This window comes from Mobula birostris, chromosome 21 (genome assembly GCF_030028105.1).
Source record: "Mobula birostris isolate sMobBir1 chromosome 21, sMobBir1.hap1, whole genome shotgun sequence".
Taxonomy (NCBI): domain Eukaryota; kingdom Metazoa; phylum Chordata; class Chondrichthyes; order Myliobatiformes; family Myliobatidae; genus Mobula; species Mobula birostris.
Genome location: NC_092390.1, coordinates 38,443,723 through 38,460,952, shown reverse-complemented (window position 1 = coordinate 38,460,952; position 17,230 = coordinate 38,443,723). Strand labels below are relative to the sequence as shown.

The following is a 17,230-nucleotide window of genomic DNA, read 5'->3' as shown; positions in this document are numbered from 1 at the left end:
CTTGCACTTCTTTGTAAACTTTAGCAACTTTAAAGAGCAGTAGAAAATACCAAATCCTCTTAAAATTAAAACAACAGCCCATAGAAATCAATCATCAGGAAGACTGTAAGTAGTTGACAATCCTTTTATAAATACTACTGCAGGGGTGAGATCCTGCTGCAGAGGCAGTGTTCAGCTGTGCACGATAATAAGAAAACATGAGTTTTAAGTTCTAATTTAGTAGCACTCTCATTAAGCATTGTGAGGGGATTTATGCATATGAGTCTCTTGATTCTGCATGCTTCCAGTGAGTGTTAATTGATGAGTTACCAATATGGAAGGTATATGACGTATGGTACAAACTTGAACATGTGTATCAATTGCCAATGTCAAGATGAATTTGACAATACAATGTCCAAATATTGGCTGCTCTGGAGCTCAGTTTTATAGCCGCAATATAAATGCTGATATAATAGTAAGCAGTATAATTAATTAATATATGTGCCTTTGTGGCTTTTCCAAAAAATGTAAAAGTCAATATTCTAAAACCTTTTATTCCAATGGGATTCTGTTATGACTTGCATTTAATGAAGTACATTCATTTGAAATAAAACCTGTAAGTGGGCAATATATAAACTTGTCAGTCATTAAAAAGCCATTACGAAGCTGACATAAAGATTTACTAACATCAGGTTAGGGAGTCACTTGGGTTAATGGCTTATGATAATATATAAATTATTCATAACTAATGCTGAACTCAAGCAGCAGAGTTAACAAAATGATGAATCTTTTCTGGAAGGAACTAGTAGATGGTGTTTTTGCATTTCGATTAAATGGATATCAATTCTAAAATTAGTTTAGCAAATTAGAAAACACTCATGGTAAACAGATGGAATCTTAATTCTTTTAACTGATTTGTGTATAGCCATCTTTACTAGTGTCATATCTTAACTCTTGTCAGTGCATGCACTTATTCTTAAGATTAATGCAATGGAAGTCATATGTTTAGGTAACAGCTACACACAATCATCTAAGATATATTGAGTTTATTAAATCATTGATCATAGTTTTTGCAAATAAAACTTGTGGTAAATTTTTTGGCAACAAATGTATCAACATTTGTGGCGTGTATTATTTTGCTATCGCTTGAACTAAACTTGTGCTGAGTTTTGCATTTTATTTCAGCTTAAAATAAATTGCAGTGTTTAATTTGGACCTTGACCTGCAGTTGACCTGCAAATTAAAAAGGCCTCAATATTTTATGAGAACAGATGTTAAAAGGCCAAGGTCTTGTTCTACAGATGCGTATAATTAGAGAGGGGTTGCAGGATGGATTTGTATGGATTATGTATGAATGTTGATCTCAAAGTCTGGGCTTTCCATATGATCTAACAGTGCAGAGATTAGCTGATAAATAAAATTTCAATAAAATGGTTCATTTCACTGATGCTATTATAAATATCATCTTGTAACTGTTTTGTGTTGGAGTTTGGGCGTTACACAATTTTAAAATATAATAAAGACGTAACCTGACATATCCACAGTGCTCTACTGGTGTTAGACAAAATAAGCTACTTCAAAAGTGCATGTGATCTAGTGTAATAGGGAATAGAAATTTTTCATCTGTGCTCAAAACCTCAGCTTATCATATCAAAGGCTACCACAAATATAAACGAGTAAAAGCTTTTCAAAAGTGTTCTACTGGTATTGTTGTTGTTGTTCATCCTTCGTAGTCGAAGATGACCATGGCTTCAAAGTCAAATGTGAGATTGGTGGCTGTGGGTCCGGAGGTGACTGATGAGGCCAATCCGGGCCCTGAAGGCTCGCCCACATGTGGGACACAAGTGCGTGGGTGCTGTCGTGGCAGTGGATGCTGCTCGGGCCTTGTGCACAGCACGCTTTTGTTGCGCCTCGATGATGCGCCTGACTTCAGCTGCATGGGCTCCTGTGGTGATCTTGCTGTGCCAAGCTGGACAGTCGAGGGCAAGCGTCTCCCTCATGTTGATGTCGACACTCAGGCCTTTGAGGGACGCTTTCAGACAGTCTTTGTAATGTTTCTTCTGCCCCCCGACTGAGCGCTTGCCCTGACACAGTTCTCCGTACAGCAGCTGCTTGAGCAAACGGCTGTCTGGCATTCTATGCTGGTTTAATAAATATTCAGAATATGGAATGATAGTTGGTATAATTAAAAATTTTCACCAGTTTATTTTCAAACATTCAAGTATTTTTTTAAAATCATAAATGGGCTGTGTACGTTCATGGAAATTGGAAAGAGAATTAAAGAATCATGGTTATAATGTTTTGGGGTTTCATATATTGTAAATGTTGCACCTTTCTCACATCCATATTAGTCAGTAGCCTGATGAATGGGAAGATGAGGAGATGCCTCAGAAATCATTCTTGGAATATATACATACTCTAGCTCCTCCTATCCAGATGTTACCACTCTAGTGCTCTTCAGAAGGCAGTGTGCACTGTTTTTCTGCTGATTACATTGGTGCCTGTAGTCAGTACAAATGTAAAACACTGAATCGTGTGAATCAATGTTCATGGATGCATTATAAACAAAATCTCATCATATAAAGTAAAAAAAAATCATGGATTTTTAGAATCAGATTTATTATCACTGTCTTGTATAATGTGATATTTGTTTTGCAGCAACAGTACGGTGCAAAGACAATTACTGTATGTTGTGTATGTGGCTGGGTTACATAACAAAGCTATAAATGAAAACAATAGACAATAGGTGTGGGAGTAGGCCATTCGGCCCTTCGAGCCAGCACCGCCATTCATTGTGATCATGGCTGATCATCCACTATCAGTATCCAGTTCCTGCCTTATCCCCATAACCTTTGATTCAACTATCTTTAAGACCTCTAGCCATCTCTTTTTTTTTTTTTTTTGAAAGCATCCAGAGACTTGGCCTCCACAGCCTTCTGGGGCAGAGCATTCCATATATCCACCACTCTCTGGGTGAAAAAGTTTTTCCTCAACTCCGTTCTAAATGGCCTACCCCTAAATCTTAAACTGTGGCCTCTGGTTCTGGACTCACCCATCAGCGAGAACATGCTTCCTGCCTGCAACGTGTCCAATCCCTTGATAATCTTATATGTTTCAATAAGATCCCCTCTCAGTCTTCTAAATTCCAGAGTATACAAGCCCAGTCGCTCCAATCTTTCGACATATGACAGTCCCGCCATCCCGGGAATTAACCTTGTGAACCTACGATGCACTCCCTCAATAGCAAGAATGTCCTTCCTCAAATTTGGAGACCAAAACTGCACACAGTACTCCAGGTGTCGTCTCACCAGGGCCCTGTACAGCTGCAGAAGGACCTCTTTGCTCTTATACTCAATTCCCCTTATGAAGGCCAGCATGCCATTAGCTTTCTTCACTGCCTGCTGTACTTGCATGCTTGCTTTCAGTGACTGATGTACAAGAACACCTAGATCTGGTTGTGCTTCCCCTTTTCCTAACTTGACTCCATTTAGATAATAATCTGCCTTCCTGTTCTTACCACCAAAGTGGATAACCTCACATTTATCCACTTTTGTTAGAACAATGTGCACATAATTTTACTGTTAATTCTTCAGCATTGTTAATAAATCATTTCAGTATTGATATTCATTGTGCCCACTTGCAAGCATTAATTCTGTATACCGAAGACATTGGTGGCAATAATCAACTGTGGAGTTACAAACTTTGGAGTTTGAAAAGAGACCCGCAATCTGTTGCGGGACAGATCAGTGGCATTCAAGTCTGGCAACCATGTAAAATACAAGAGGTGCAGGTAACTCACATGCAAAGTGCCAATTCTGGACCAAACATGAATCACAGAAGGATGCCTGACAGCTGTGGCAAAGGTTGAATACTATGACCTTCTACAAAGTAAATCCAAGCTCGCAGATGAGCTCAGTGCATTTCACGCCTGCTTCAACTAAGAAAACAGAATGCTGGTGACGGGAGTTAAGTTAACAGGGTTCTTTACTGACTGAAACAGAACTGAACACACACGTACAGATCAATACGCGCCTAATAGCGCATGCTCAACGACGTGTTACTACAACATAAAGTAGTCACATAATATACAGTGGGCTCTGTGGTACACTATAAATTATGAGTTGTGTAAATAGTGCAAAAAAATTATGTAATGTTCATGAACCATTCAGGAACCTGATGGCAGAGCTGAAGATGTTTCTGAATCATTGGAATATGGGTCTTCAAGCTCCTATTCCACACACCTGATGGTAGTAAGCCAGATGGGGTGGGTCCTTAGTGATAGATGCCACCTTCTTGAAGCACTGCTTCGTGAAGGTGACTTCTGGTGAGGAGGGTGATACTTGTGATTAAGCTGGCTGACTTCCATAACTGTCTGCAGCTTCTTGCAATCCTGTTCATCGAAGCATGATACATGGCTGTCGTGCAACTAGTTAGAATGTTTTCCTCTGTATGTTCGTAGAATTTTGTAAGAGTCTTCATTGAAACACTAAATCTCACAAAAGTCCTAACAAAGTAGAGCCACTGGTGTGCATTCTTTATTGCATGAGTGTGTGTTGAGCCCGTAGTGGGTCCACTGAGACACTCGCTGACAACCAGGAACTTACAACTGCTTACCCTTTCTACCGCTGACCCCCTCAATGAGGACTGATGCATGTTCTCCTGAATTCCCCTTCCTGAAGTGCAGTCAATTCCTTGGTCTTGTTGATGTTGAGTGCAATGTTGTTGTTGCTGTACACTCAAACAACTGATTTATCTCTCTCTCTCCTGTATGCCTCCTCATTAGCATCTGAGATTTTACCAATAACAGTGGTGCCATCTGTGAATTTACAGATACTGTCTGAGCTGTGCTTAGCCACACAGTCATGAGTGTTGAGAGATTAGAGCATAGGCTAAGCATGCATCCTTGAGCTGTGCCTATTTTGAGTGTCAGCAAAGAGAGAAATGTTATTACTGATGTATGCTGTGGTCTCCCAACAATGAAGTCAAAGATCCAATTGCAGAAGGAGGTTGAAAGGCACAAATTTAGAAGCTTGGTGATAAATACTGGGGGGGATGATGGTATTGAGCAGAGAGTTGTAATCAATAAACAGCAGCCTGATGTATGTTTTACTATTGGCTGCATGCTCCAAAGCAGAGTGGAAAGTCAGTGAGATTGCATTTGCTGTAGACCTGTTGTGCTAGTAGGCTAGTTTCAGTGGGTCCAGGTCCTTGCTCAGGCAGGAGTTAATTCTAGCCATAATCAGTCTCTTGAAACACTAATTGCTGGTCGTTGATGCAGCTCACACTGCACCAGTATAATTGTTGCCCTTTTGAAATGGGGGTGGAGGGGAGGGAGGAGGGAATTCTCAGACCACAGCTGTGATTGGTTGAAGGTGTCCTTGAACACTCCAGCCAGTTGGTTGGTACAGATTTTCAATACCTGGCCTGCTATAACATCAGGCCCTGAGGTCTTGTGAGGGTTTCCCCTTTTGAAGGATGTTCTGATATTGGCCTCCAAAGATTTCTTGATTGAAATTTTTAATAACTTGAATTCAACAGCTTTTATCCTGTTCTAAAATTGGGCAAAAATGTGCCTAGACTGAAGTTTAAAATTAAAAGGGAAAACTTTGTCTTTTTTTTGAAAGCCCTCTATTTGGTGATCCTTAAAATTCCTGAAGTGCAATGAGCCAAGGCATTTTTAAAACTTAAATTATTTTGGTATCTCATTATAGAAATCCTATTTGGTGCATTGAACATGATTTCATACAAACGTGTAAATATCTGTTTTTATTTCAGATATTATTCTGCTTTGAAAACTATGGAACTTCTAGAAAATACCTATCTTCCCCAGGTTTATCAGTATCGTTTCTGTCAAATCATGACTGAAAATATTCCCAGACTGCGAGAAGAGATCAAAGAGATTTCAATGTCAGATTTGAAAGATTTCCTAGAAAGTATTCGGAAACATTCTGATAAAATAGGAGAAATGGCCATGAAACAAGTGAGAAAATATCAAATTTAGTTTCTTAACTTATTTTAAACTACTATCATTTTGTTTTGGCAATCTTTTACCACAGTAACAGTGTGTACTGTTCTATGTTATTATTAAAAATTCTAACTTAAACAATGAATAAAAGTGATTGGTGTGGTTATGCTGATTTAGATAGACCAGGAGGATTTCCAATCTTTTGTTCATTAGTTTTGCTAAAGTGAGATTACAATAACTGGAGCTGGTGCTGAAGGATGATGGAAGAAATGTTGGGGTGGGCTGGAGTAATTGCTAATCCTTGTTGATGTAGAACACTTAGCTTAATTTTCCCAGGCATATCTTTTTCAATTGATAAATATTCCAAGGAAGTTTTGAGCTTTAAGAATGCTGTTTAAGGATGAAAAAGATTTATTGATTGTGGAAGATAGTATTTTTTTAAAGTAGTGTCCACTAAGTTAAGTGTTTCCTGCTGCTATTTTAAATGTATGTTGTCAATATATGCAAATCTGTATTGGTAGAGTTGACACTCCAAACTTCCATTACAAGATAGTTTAACATATGGGTACTGTTTGGCTTAGAATATCACATAATTTTTGAACTACCATACAATAATAGCCGGATCGCTGTGGTGTATCATGCTTTTCTGCAGTCTCTGGGTGTTGCTTATTATCTGTAATGACCATGAATCTATCAGCATTCATCATCATTACTGTATAAAAATGACAATCAATTTTGGAATAGATGTGATAGTGAAGTCCTGGAGTCCCTGTTAATGGATACCTGCTCTTTTGTAGTTCATATTGTTGTACAACCATTTCTGGTACGGAAGGAAATTAGAATTTTAAGCCATTACTAACCATTCTCACTGTAAAATACTCAGCAAATAATGTTTTAAGATCAGATTTTGATAGTGTAGTAAATCATAATTACTGTTCAGTAATTGAGTAGTTTTGTTTATCTGAATACTGTTTCTGAAATTTTTAAACATTAAATAATATTAATATTAAAATATTTGATGTTGTAGCTGCCACTTTCTCATCTTTTGGATTGTGCAGTGTAAAATATTTAGAATGTTGAAATAGATTTTACTACTTGATTTGTTACTTGTGAAAATTCTCCAATATAGTAGCTCAATCAGTTTGATGAAATCATTGTTGCTGGACTCTTATGGTATTGATTGATATCAAACAACTGACACCAGCAAAGAGAGAAGCCCATGCCACAGAAATTACTTTTGGGTCTCATCAATGGGCCAGAAAGCATTGTTGCTTCTCTACTAGGACCATGAATTTTAAGTATGGGTAAATTGGAATGATTTGTAATTTGGAGAAATGTCTATAAGGTATCTTAAAATGTGCAGAAAGGGATTTAAAATATGCTGAAGAATTTAGTTTTCTAAAGCAGCTGTGTTTGGAATATTCACAGTTGTCTTTTTGTTGATGATCCACAGTCACAGCAACAGAGAACCTTCAATAGTGTTGTAAAGAAGCAAACCCATATTGGTAATGAACGGAAGTTGTATACTACCAGTGTTGCAGTTTTAGGACACATGGATGAAGCAACATCAGAGCAGTTACAGGATGAGGAAGAAGAATATGAAGAAGAGGTAAGTTTAGTAGCTGTTCCATATTTAAATTGTATATAAACATGAAACCAATTAATTATGCTGCATAGTCTAATTATAAGAATGGACATTTTCCTAATTGTATTGTCTCACATTTAGCAATGTGTGAAGGATCTTGCCAAGCCTGGAAAATTCAGAGTGCTCAATGAGATAGATTGTAATGCCCTTCCCCCACCCCCCCAGCCCCGGTTCCCTTTAGACTGCCTTAAATTAAGAGGTAAGACACTTGGGAGAGGGATGAGAAAATTCTTCACTTTGAGGTGCCTCGACTTTGGAATTTTCTATCCCAACCCTGACCTTGAGTGCTGCTTGTGTGGAGTTTTTATCTTCTCCGTATGACCACGAGTTTCCTCCCGGTAATCCAGTTTCCTCCCACATTCCAAAAACAATCGGATTCTTTGGTTAATTGGCTGCTTATAAATTGTCTCTAATGTGTAAGCGAGGATTAGAATGTGTGGTGTTACATTCAGGGAAGAATAAGAAACTGGATTAACAGGATTATTGTAGGTGTGTGGGTGGTAATCGGTGTGAACATTGTGCGCAAAGATCTTGTTTCCATGCGGTACAATTCCATGACAAACTGCTGTAGACACTCGGTTATTGACTGCGTTTGGAGTACAGAGGGATAGATTTCTGGAACTTAAAACTGTTTTGAGATGCAAGATCAGGCACTATCTTGATTACTAGTGGAGCAAGCTCAGAGACTTAAGTGACCTGCTCCTGTTTCTTCCATATCATTCAGATCCATTGCACATACATAAAGTAGTTAGTTTATTGGAAAGCCTTGGATACAGATTGATGTAAATGTTTTAATCTATGCTGTAATAGCAGAATTTAGAGCTACAATGGATTCTGGTTAATTGGGCTATTGGATAATTGGAGCTGCTGCTTATTTCGGACAACTCTTAAGAACAAAAACAAATCAAGAAAATAGCCGGGATTCCCTTCCTTTATTTGGGACAGTATGCCACTTAATTGGGACAGGAGACTTGTTGAACAGTTTCTAACTAGTTTCAATTGCATGCACTTGCGTGCCTGTTAGACACTACATTGCATTTAGAGTGAACAGTTTTTAAATTGTATCTGTTGCTTGTGTTTGTCTTCAAAAAGCAGAGTTTTGTCACTGATGGTTGGCAGGAAATAAGCAGAAAGACCATCTGGAATTGTTTTGCTCACCGTGGTTTCAAGCATTCAGTTTTGGAGATGCTAGAAACGGCTGGGAGTGAAAATGAAACCGTTTCACTACAAGTTGGAAACTAAGATGAATTTGAAATTAACAATAATCATCTTGAACGTTACAATGAAAATGAAGCTTTGAAGCATGCAATCGTTAAAAGCATTGTATGAAGGCAGTCCATTATCTGCACTAGGTGGCTGCGCTGATTTTGTTCATTTACAGTCAATGAAAAGAACACGGCAGCATACACTGGATATATTTCTCTGTCAGTAACTGTTAGGAACTAATACAAAATATTATAGTACTATAGAGGTATTGGTAGTGTTTTACTTTGTTTTGTATTTCATTTAAATATATAAATTGTTACTCAGTTAAACAGTAGTTTGTCTTTTATACCGTTTTAACTTTTTCTATGAAACTTCAGCTAATTGGGGCAGCCACTTAATTGGGCCATTATGTACTGGTTCCGATGTGTCCCAGTTAACCAGAATCCGCTGTATTTAAATTTCTCCTACTTGGTTCCATTCATAATGCTGAAATCCGAGTACTACTATGTTACCTGAAATGTGTGATTATTTGAAATGTAATTTTGTAATTTAGAGAGCCTTTTCAATTTGTACTGATCTTCCTGAATATATAATTATTAAAGGTTCTGAAAATGGGTTCTGACAATTTTAACAGTTGAAAGCATGGCTTGTTATTTTAGCCTGTCTAAATGTTTGATCATAAATACTTAAGAATGCACATTCTTTGCAGGTTCTCACTGCCCAAGATCTAGTAGATTTCTCTCCTGTTTACCGATGTCTACATATATACACCATTTTGGTAAGTTCCTGGCATTTTGTGTTTGATGTTGATTGGATGTGTACATTGTAGTTGATTAATGTGATGAGATTAATGAAAACTAGAGATACTTGCTTGTGAAATAGCGGTAGGTATTCTCTCCAGCTAGAGTTCAAACAACAAAATTTGAAAATTGATGTAACACAATCCTTATTAAAAGGAGTGCTTTAAAATTGTCTTAATGTCCACAACAAAGATCTGAAGAGATCTAATCTGGTTTGTTATATATTTGTTTTGCCTTTGCTTAGAAGTCAATAATTTTAGGTAGGTGCTGTTGAACAACTCATGGGGGTGGGTTGGGAATTGCAGCTTTAGAATACCAGGATTTTGAATTTCCCAATAAAAGTGCTTATATACTTCTTGTGAGGGGAGTGGTGACCCCCTCCTGTTAGATTGTTTTGAGGTAACTTTTTCTTCTTTCTACTTCTAATATTTATGTTTGTGCACTTGTAATGCTACTGTGACACAGTAATTTCCTTTGGGATCAATAAAGTATCTACGTATATATCTATTTAAGATTCTTGGAGGTTTCTGTATGGCTCAGAAATCTCTTTTAATTTCAATCTCTTGTACGTCATTTTTAGCTCCACTCTTGACAACTATGGCCTTTTTGATATTAGCCTGCTGTGAAGATTAAACATTAAGAAGTGCCTTGTTTTTGAGCTATTGCAAGCAGAATTTGGCAAAGAGCCCAAGAGTGTGGCAAATGCTGTGATGGGCACGTCTACAACTTGTTTAGTTTTGTTCTCCCTTACACATCTGAATTTGTTAAGGGAATTGTTGTTTCCTTCTAAGTACATTCTGTCTTTGCATTTGGAGCCTCTCATTGACTTATGGCTCTCATGGTCAACATTTTTTTTTCTCCTCCTCTTGTTCTTGCTTTCCATTTATTTTAAATGCAATGTAAAATCAGATCTTAGCACTTCCAGTCTCAATGTGAATATAAACTCAGGGAAAATTAGTCTACATTCCAGAATCAATGTAATCAGTTTGTGCAGTCTTCATTATCTCCAATTCAGCATCACCTGTTCCAGTTCAACCTTCCGCTGTAAACCTTTCTCTCTTCCCTGTTCAGTTCTCCACCTCGCATCCACTTTTCCATCTTTTGCAGCTTTCTCTCTCTCTCTCTGCCAAATTTCTACAAGTGCATTTAGCTGACTGATCTTTTTAGTTGCGTTGGCATACAGCATATGGATACAGCCCCTATGACCCATGGTGCCCACCCAGCTAGTATGATTTCCCGTATTTGGCACATTTCCCTCAAGCCTCAACCACTTCTGGTGCTCATTCCATACTTTTACCATCCTTTGAGTGAAGCAATTGCCCTTTGGGTTGCCTTTAAATCTTTTCCCTCTTGCCCTGTAGTTTTGGACTCCTCAACCTGGGGGGGAGAGAAGACGGTTACTGTCCACCTTGTATATACCCTCATAAGTTTAGACACTTCTGCAAAGCCATCCTTCATTCCCCTATGTTGCAAGGAAGACGTATTGTGGCCAATCTTTCCCTATAACTCAGGTCCTTGTGGGGGGGGGAGGTGGAATCTGTCTTCTCTGCAGTCTTTCCATTTTATCCATGTCTTTCCTATAAGAGGGTGACAAAAACTGTACAGTACTCCAAGTGTGGCCTCACCAACTTGAACAATTGTAACATAACGAATGCCTGTTTCACCAACTTATTCACTTTAATGGACATCTCTACTCATTCATAGATCTATGTCCTAAATGGTTTTTTAAAACTGGTTCTTAATAGCGTAGATATTCTTCATGATTTTGTTAATATTGCATTTACTTCTATTAGTTGAAAGCCTTTCTTATTCACAGCATAAGTGCCATGCTCTTAGAAGAACTAATAAGCTAATACAGCTCTGACCTAGCAATAACCTCCACAGTAAAATCAAACCATATTGCAGAAAAATTGTATTGCATTCATAGGAATGAAAAAAATCAAGAGTGCTTCTTTAGCACAAATGTTTGAGACATTTTTTTCCCTCCAAAAATGAACACAAGTACCTTGAGTATTTGACTCCAGTGTTGTAAGACTTCCTTTGCAATACATTCAATGATTTACACCCAGTGGCCACTTTTTTTGGGTACAGGAGTGGAACCTGGTGTGGTTTTCTGCTGCTATAGCCCATCCAGTTCAAGATTCAATATGTTGTGTATTCAAAGATGCTCTACTGCACACTACTGTTGTTAGACGTGATTGTGTTACTGCTGCTTTTCTGTTGGTCTGCCATTCTCCCCTGACCTCTCTCATTAACAAGACGTTTTCACCCATAGAAGTGTCACTCACTGGATGTTTTTTGTTTTTTGCACAATTCTTTGTAAACTTTAGAGACTGTTGTGTGTGAAAATCCCAGGAGATCTTGAGATACTCAAACCACCCCATCTGGCACCAACAAACATTCCACTTTCAAAGTCACTTAGCTAACTTTTCTTGCCCATTCTGATGTTTGGGCTGTACAACTGAACTTCTTGACCATACCTGCATGCTTTTATGCATTGAGTTGTTGCCACATGATTGGCTGATTGGATATTTACATTAATGAGTAGATATACCTAATAAAGTGGCCACTGAATGTTATATATCTTTAACCTGCAACTCAAGACTCTGGAAGGATGCCACCATTTTGTCTTCACAAAATCCTCCAAAATCGCCGAAACGATATTCGAAACAATGTCAGTCTTTCTCTCCAATTGAATCACAGAATTAAAGCCCTAGTTGCTCATTTGGCCCCAAAGGGGAATCCCAGGTAGTTCTCATGTCTGATGCCAAATTAGGTAAAGATGCACTATTCAAGTGGTTCTGTCACAGATTCTTGCACAAACAACAAGATGATTTCACCACTGCACACACCATTGTCTGCTCCATTTATGGAAAGTCTGTGACTCCCATATTGGAATTATCAATTGCCTTTGAATCCATAAACTTGAAGTGGGTGCGAATCATTCCTTACCTTAGGGACTGCATAAAAACAACTTGTGAAAGTCTTCATGCCTGCAGGACTTCAAATGCTATGCCTGATACTTAAAGTTAACAAATTACAAATGTTCTTTGTACTTTTTAAAGAATTCAAAGTATTAGAAAGAAACAAAGTTGTTTTTAGGTGTTGTAACAACTGTGCAGGTTATTGAAAGAATTAAGTAGTGAGGATTGTCAACAAAACCTGGCGTTTGTAAGAATTAAATACAACTCTGTAACTTTGCAAAAGAGAATGGTACAAACAGGAAGGCTTGGTGGGAAAAGATGAGTTGTGCCTTAACGGGCCCATTCATCTCTCAGAATCAGAATCAGAATCCTTTATTATCGCCTAGTATGTGGACACATGCAGGGAAATTGATGCCGGTTTCCCTGAGCTCTCGCTGCACAGAATCAAAAGGCAAACAAAACAATAGTGCAAATAATCGTGAACTATATACAATGAGGTATACCTGTGTATGTACAGGTGGACTTGGTTTATAATAGACTAAAATTCAAGTGTTCATACAACTGATGGCATACAGAAAGAAACTGTTCTTGTACCTATTTGTCCTGGCATACAGTGATCTAAAGTGCCTACCAGAAGGAAGGAGTTGGAATAGGTGATGTCCAGGGTGTGATGGATCTGCAATGATGCTGCTTGCTCGCTTCCTGACTCTGGATGCATATAAGTCCTGGATCAAGGGCAGCTTCCCACCAATAATCCTTTCCACAGCCCTGATGGTTCTTTTGGAGTCTATTCTTGTCTTGTTTGGTAACTGATCCAAACCAGACAGTGATAGACGAACAGAGAACAGACTGGATTATTCCTGAATAGAATTGAATAGAATTCATCTTTCCAAACAGCTACTCTTATCCAGTTGGAGTGAGAGTTGAGTTGAAGGCTAGTCTATGATGCATATCTGCTATTTATTGACGCCAATTAATATTTTACAACTAAGCTTAGAAGATCATGCTGATGTATTTTTAGTTTTGTAATCTGTTGCTACTCCCACAAGAATGTTACCATTGAGAGAACAGTCTCAGCATAAGCAAACATCAAATGTATCAAGACTGGAAATGAAATGTGTAAGCCAGGAGATATTACTGTTACAATAAATAGGTAAAATGTGAGCATAGCATACATTTCATTAGCATGGGAGAGCATCGGGAATTAAGCTTTGGCAAAATGGAGTGTGCTTCAGTGATATTCCTGGGAATTTATTGGGTCTGCTGTAAGGCTTTAATATATCAAGTCACCCCAGAAAAATCCTAATTGTTTTAGACACGAGGTACTGCAGATGCTGGAAATCAAGAGCAATACACAATGTGCTGGAGGAGCTCAGCAGGTGAGGCAGCATCTATGGATGGGTATAAACAGTCGATGTTTTGAGCAAAGACCCTTCATCGGGACTGGAAAGGAAGGGGGAAGAATTCAGAATAAGAAGGGTGGGGGTAATGGGAGGAAGAAGTACAAGGTGGCAGCAGATAGGTGAAACTGGGAAAAGGGGAGTGGGTGAAACTTCTTGACGCTTTTAATGAATGCTAACAACAGATTTGGGAATATTATGACATTTTAATGATGAAAATAAGATTGCAATAAAAGAAAGTAATGACAATTTGCTTTGAATTTTTGTTATTCTATTTCTTTTTATTGCAGGGTGATCGTGAAACCTTTGAAAACTACTATAGAAGACAGCGAAGGAAGCAAGCAGGACTGGTGTTACAGCCACAGTCAAATATGGTAATGTTTGGAATGATAGCTAACAGTTGTGTGTTTTACGTGTTTAATATACATATAACCATTTACTAAATTTGTTTTTTTTTGGTTTCACAATAGCATGAAACTGTTGAAGGCTACAGAAAGTATTTTAACCAGATTGTTGGGTAAGATCTTCTCTGTTAAAGGCTTGTTAGTATCATCTTAAAGTGATATTTTGAAATTTTAAAACAGTAGTAGCTTGGATGTGCAGTTCTTCAAAGAAGATGATGAATGCTGTAACAAACATCTCAAAATAGGACAGGTCATTCTTATAAATGAGAGGTAGCACAGTACTGTAGTAGTAGGCGCAATGTTTTACAACACCAGTGATCATTGTTCAATTCCTACTGCTGCCTGTATGTTCTTCCTGTGACTTACCAGTGATTTATGGGTTAGGGTTATTAAGTTGCGGGCATGCTATGTTGGCACAAGGAGTGTGGTGACACTTGTGGGTTGCCCTAGTGTTTCCTCGAGGATTTTGATAAAAGGTATAAAATATTTTATTTATGTCCAATGTTAAATTTTTCATCTGTAATGAGATTTTTAATACTCATATTTTTTGGTCTTTTAGATTTTTTGTGGTGGAAGATCATATATTACATGCAACACAAGGGTTGGTGACTAGAGCATTTACTGATGAGCTCTGGAACACGGCACTTTCAAAAATAATTGCTGTCTTAAGAACCCATTCAGTAAGTTATCAGATTGCAGTTTTTAAGTGATTAAAGTATACTTAACGGAAGGGTCTTGGGAGAGGAACATGCAAATTCAGACACTTAGCACCTCTTTCACGAGGAATTCTGCAGATGCTGGAAATTCAAGCAACACACATCAAAGTTGCTGTTGAACGCAGCAGGGTCCTGGACAAAGGGTCTCGGCCCGAAACGTCGACTGTACCTCTTCCTAGAGATGCTGCCTGGCCTGCTGCGTTCACCAGCAACTTTGTGTGTTGTTAGCACCTCCTTTCAACTTGTTTGTGGTGCTGCTGCAAATTTAAATCCAAATTGGTTTGCAATTTGGACTCAGTATTTTTTATCAGTACATGTGTCAGAGTTTCTGCAAACATAATTGGAGATTTTAAATATTTTACTATAAATCGTGAAACGTTCAAGGTAAAAGTTGGTTATACAAGTTTTTTTTTAAACAGTTTAATTCAACAATACTTGGGAATTAAGTAGAGGTATTCTGTGGTATCACTCTAAATGCTTTTCCAAGTCGGCAATGTTCACCTTGTGCAGTTGTGCATTAGACGAACTAATGCAGCAGGGATGTCATGTAGCCCGTAAAGTATGTGCCAAAGTATCTGTTGAAGTCAAAATGAAGTCTCCAATAACTTTGATTTTAAATTAAATAAACTGGGTTATTTTAATTAACATGTCAATAGATAGAATCAGGTCAATTGTAAGCGCAAAATAATCTGCAGATGCTGGGATCAAAGCAACACTCGCAATACGCTGGAGGAACTCAGCAGGTCGGGCAGCATCCATGGAAAAGATCAGTCGACGTTTCGGGCCGGAACCCTTCGTCAGGACTGTAGAGGGAAGGGGCAGAGGCCCTATAAAGAAGGTGGGGGGAGGGTGGGAAGGAGAAGGCTGGTCAGTTCCAGGTGAAAAACCAGTAAGAGGAAAGATAAAGGGGTGGGGGAGGGGAAGCAGGGAGGTGATAGGCAGGAAAGGTGAAGAAAGAATACGGGAAAACGCAATGGGTAGTAGAAGGAGGCAGAACCAAGAAGGAAGTGGTAGGCAGCTGGGGGAGGGGGCAGAGTGACATAGGGATAGGGGAAGGGAGGGGGAGGGAATTAACGGAAGTTGGAGAATTCTATGTTCATACCAAGGGGCTAGAAACTACCTAGATGGTATATGAGGTGTTGCTCCTCCAACCTGCGTGTAGCCTCATCATGGCAGTAGAGGAGGCCATGTATGGACATATCTGAATGGGAGTGGAAAGCAGAGTTGAAGTGGGTGGCTACTGGGAGATCCTGTCTGTTTTGGCGGATGGAGTGGTCCCCCAATCTGCGTCGGTGTAGAGGAGGCTGCACCGGGAGCACTGGATGCAATAGATGACCCCAACAGACTCAAGTGAAGTGTTGCCTCACTTGGAAGTACTGTTTGGGGCCCTGAATGGTGGCAAGAGAGGAGGTGTAGCACTTGCGCTTACAGGGATGAGTGCCAGGTGGGAGATCCGTGGGGAGGGACATGTAGACCAGGGAGTCGCGGAGGGACCGATCCCTGCAGAAGGCGGAGAAGGAAGAGGTATAGTTGAGGTAGTTATGAGAGTCAGTGGGCTTGTAGAAGATGTCAGTGGATTGAGGTAGTTATGAGAGTCAAATCACCTCCCTTGATATATGCAACACACAAAATGCTGGAGGAACTCAGCAGTTCAGGCAACATCTCTGGAAAAGAGTAAAGACTCATTAAGGCTACGTCCACACTACAACGGATATTAGGATATTAGGCGACACTATGCCGGATAATTTTGAAAACGAAGCTTTTTCTCTTGGTTTTGACCCTACATCCACACTAAAGTGGCATTTTCATCCCCCGAAAACAGAGATTTGCAGAAACGGTCTCCAGAGTGAATAAATCAGAAAACGCCTAATATCCGTTGTAGTGTGTACGGGGTAAACGGAGAGATTTAAAAACGCTGTCAGGACAACACCATAACAACAATGCTTTTTCTGCTTCTAGAACATAGAACATAGAATAGTACCGCACAGTACAGGCCCTTCGGCCCACAATGTTGGGCTTGGTACTGCGCAAGCACTGCCATACAGCTGTTATAATGCGCAGTTGGTGTGAACGGCGTGAGAGTTAAATTGTAAAGTGAGCTTCTTTGACTATTTAAAATGCTGTCATGATGTGCCGGAACAGATGGCCGCAGTGCGACATTTCATTATTTTCTTGAATGCAACCCCCCTAC

The 17,230-nt window shown here is 39.0% G+C and overlaps 1 protein-coding gene across 3 annotated transcripts in view; it reads left to right on the top strand.

The window, feature by feature from the left end:
- LOC140185739 (exocyst complex component 6-like) overlaps positions 1 to 17,230 on the top strand; it is a 183,521-nt gene that overhangs the window by 53,128 nt on the left and 113,163 nt on the right. For all 3 annotated transcript variants that reach the window (XM_072239333.1, XM_072239334.1, XM_072239335.1), the window contains exons 6-11: positions 5,755 to 5,959; positions 7,398 to 7,553; positions 9,505 to 9,573; positions 14,210 to 14,293; positions 14,390 to 14,436; positions 14,883 to 15,003. In XM_072239333.1, the coding sequence (XP_072095434.1) occupies positions 5,755 to 5,959; positions 7,398 to 7,553; positions 9,505 to 9,573; positions 14,210 to 14,293; positions 14,390 to 14,436; positions 14,883 to 15,003 (682 nt within the window). The remainder of the gene's footprint in view (positions 1 to 5,754; positions 5,960 to 7,397; positions 7,554 to 9,504; positions 9,574 to 14,209; positions 14,294 to 14,389; positions 14,437 to 14,882; positions 15,004 to 17,230) is intronic.